Below are 2,903 nucleotides of genomic sequence, written 5' to 3' on the forward strand. Positions count from 1 at the left end.
ATTCACGAGTAAGTGGGTCAACTCTTTATAAAGAATGATTTAATTTCTTATAAATCCTTATAAGGTTTTTTGAACTTTCAACCAAGAATATTTTTTCAAATTCTCACACAATCACCGCCTTACCTTTATTTTTGTTTTTCAGTACACAACAAGCAAAAAGAAAAAAGAAATGTAAATCCAAGAGAAAGTAAGAAAATCAATCACCCATTTTAATCTTACAACAAGATTTTATATTTAAAAATAAATACGTGATAATTATTCTCCGACCAAAAAAATACATGATAATAATGATCCATGCCCATGTGTGTAACAAGAACCTATAATAAGACAAGCAATGAGCCGTTGCTGGTGATGTGGAGCCTTAAACCTATTAGGCTGCAACGTCACCTGGATTCCAACATACCACGCTCTCAAAGACTAAATTGCAGATAATTCGATTAATTTAGTTAATTTTAAGCTAATATAGTGCTAATTAAGTATATGATAATTTCTGCACGTGACTAAAAAGGCACAGGATTCCCTTAATTATTGCACGCACTGCCATGAAACTTGAAGCTTCATTGAAGCTGCATCCTGTATCATATTAAGCTTATATAAACCAAATGCCCTCCGAATAAACTCTCTCCATTTAAATCGTTCATAAGAAACTCAAAATTTCTACCCACTCAATTTAATATTACGTGTGTATTAGTTTATAGTGCAGAAACATGTACGGAGAGACAACCCTAGAACTAGAATCTGACTTGGCTTTTCTTGAGTCCATTCGCCACCATCTTCTTGATGATTTGGAGCCTCAGACAATGAGTTTTACTGGAAATAATGTCCCGGTGATTTTCCCGCGTTTCGTGACGGAGAATGGGTGGGAGTCGTCTCTTAAATCCGAACACGTGGACAACGACGTGCAGGGCATGCTTGGAGCTTTTAATGACGTAAATTACGTCGGATGTGTTGTGTCCGATGACAAGATTGAATTGAAGGAACAAAAAGTGGCGGCGCGTGCTGTTCACCCGCCAAGGGAGGAGAGGCATTATAGAGGTGTGAGGAGGAGGCCGTGGGGGAAGTTCGCTGCGGAGATAAGGGATCCGGCAAAGAACGGCGCGAGAGTATGGCTTGGGACTTACGAGAAGCCAGAGGACGCGGGGCTGGCTTATGATCGAGCAGCGTTTAAGCTGCGCGGCTGTAAAGCCAAGCTGAATTTTCCTCACTTGATTGGCTCGAGTAACGTGGAGCCTGTCCGGGTGAACCCTAAGCGGCGCCGCTCGCTTGACCTCTCCTCTTCGTCCTCCTCATCGGATAATGAGTCTCCCAAGCCAAAGCTAAGCAAGGATGGAGTTGATGATAATCACTTGGCAGCTTGAGATGGAGCATAATGGGGTTAATTACTATAAATAACTTAAAATAAATTAATATGAGTTATGAAAATGCTTGTATTAATTAATTTGCTGGGAAATGGTTCTTACTTCTTGAGTTGTATTTTATTTTTACAAGTAAGAAATTTAGGGCTCATCACTTGATCTTGTTCTTGAGCAGCATAAGGGCAAAATGTTCATCCTCATTTCGACTAATTAACCAAAACGGACCACTTCGGTTGTCTGTTCTCCTCTTTTTTTTAAAAAAAAAAATTTCATCGAAGTTCTCTATGTTATCTTTCTGAGATTGCTAAAATATGGAAAATTAAAATTATTTTTTAGGCTCGTTTTTCAATCAATAAATAATTAACTCGACTTGGAGAAACTTTTCCGTACTTCTTCAAGGCATGTTAGTCAAACTAGGATTCACAGGGTTGATATGCAGGTTTCGATATGAAGGTAATTGAGATATATGTATCAAATATTTAAACATGAGATACAAATTTGGAAGCTATGTAGCAGATTTGGAAGGATCGACTCAGTGAGAGATCGATTCTTTAAGATTACAATATGAGAAAAGAGGAATTATAGAAACTGAAAATAAGGGATAAATTGAAGAGAGATTGTGAAAACATAGAATAATATGGTTGTGGATTAAGAGCTCGGTGGATTAAATACATAGTATGTTCTTCCATGGAGAAACTAGGAGTTGGTGCTGCTATGTGGGAAAAAAGTAAGCGTGTTGGGGTTCCTACTAGAAAGAGGAATTGTGTTTCGTCATTTAATTTCATCATGAATTTTTTTTTTCTTTTTTTAAGTTGGACGCTAGTAAATATAAATAATATAAAAAATTTTAAAGCCCCCTTACTTGGAGGCCCATGGCCATGGCCCTTCCCGCCCACCCCAAAGGCCGGCTCTGATTCTTCTATCAAAAAAGAAGAAGATGAATTCAGACCAAAAAAAAAAAAGAAAAAAAAAGACATGGATATACGTACACAGTGAGCTTCAGTTGAGGGATATTTTTGTAGGGCCCACCATACATTGTATTTCATTAATCCAAACTATCAATTTTGTAGATATTCATTCGAAGATCATCTCTACAAAAAATACATGAATCCGATATCATTTGACCACTTAATTAAATTATTGAAATTTTATTACTTTTTGTGAAGCCTGGTGTTCATTATTTTTGTAGGATACCATTAGATATCTAAATAGTTTCTGATATAAATACTTAAAAAATAGATGGTTTTGATTGTTGAAATTTTTTTTGTAGGATATCCTAAAGGGTTTATTTGAGGGATCTCTCAATAGAAGGGGATTATATATATGGGAAAGTAAGAAAAAAAATTACAATTAAGATGATTGGGAAGGTAAATTTTTGGGGATGGGAAGGACTTAACTTGCAATTTTTACTACATCGTCAAGACCTTACTGTGGCATGTATCAAAAGTTCATGAACTTAAATTAAGGAGAAGAAAAACAAATAATAACACATATGAATCAAAATAAAAGCAACATAAATTCTTCGTGCCAAAGCATTAACATGTTTCA

General features: G+C 36.1%; 1 protein-coding gene across 1 annotated transcript; it reads left to right on the forward strand.

The window, feature by feature from the left end:
• The first annotated feature begins 707 nt into the window (after positions 1-707).
• LOC117618213 (ethylene-responsive transcription factor 1A-like) lies at positions 708-1,358 on the forward strand. Its single transcript, XM_034347816.1, has one exon. The coding sequence runs from the start codon at positions 708-710 to the stop codon at positions 1,356-1,358; it is 651 nt and encodes a 216-aa protein (XP_034203707.1).
• The last annotated feature ends 1,545 nt before the right edge of the window (positions 1,359-2,903 follow it).

Source organism: Prunus dulcis, chromosome 2 (assembly GCF_902201215.1).
Source record: "Prunus dulcis chromosome 2, ALMONDv2, whole genome shotgun sequence".
Taxonomy (NCBI): domain Eukaryota; kingdom Viridiplantae; phylum Streptophyta; class Magnoliopsida; order Rosales; family Rosaceae; genus Prunus; species Prunus dulcis.

Bases quoted from the DNA above. Each gene is read 5' to 3' on its own strand.
- LOC117618213 (XM_034347816.1), top strand. From the start codon at position 708: ATGTACGGAGAGACAACCCTAGAACTAGAATCTGACTTGGCTTTTCTT.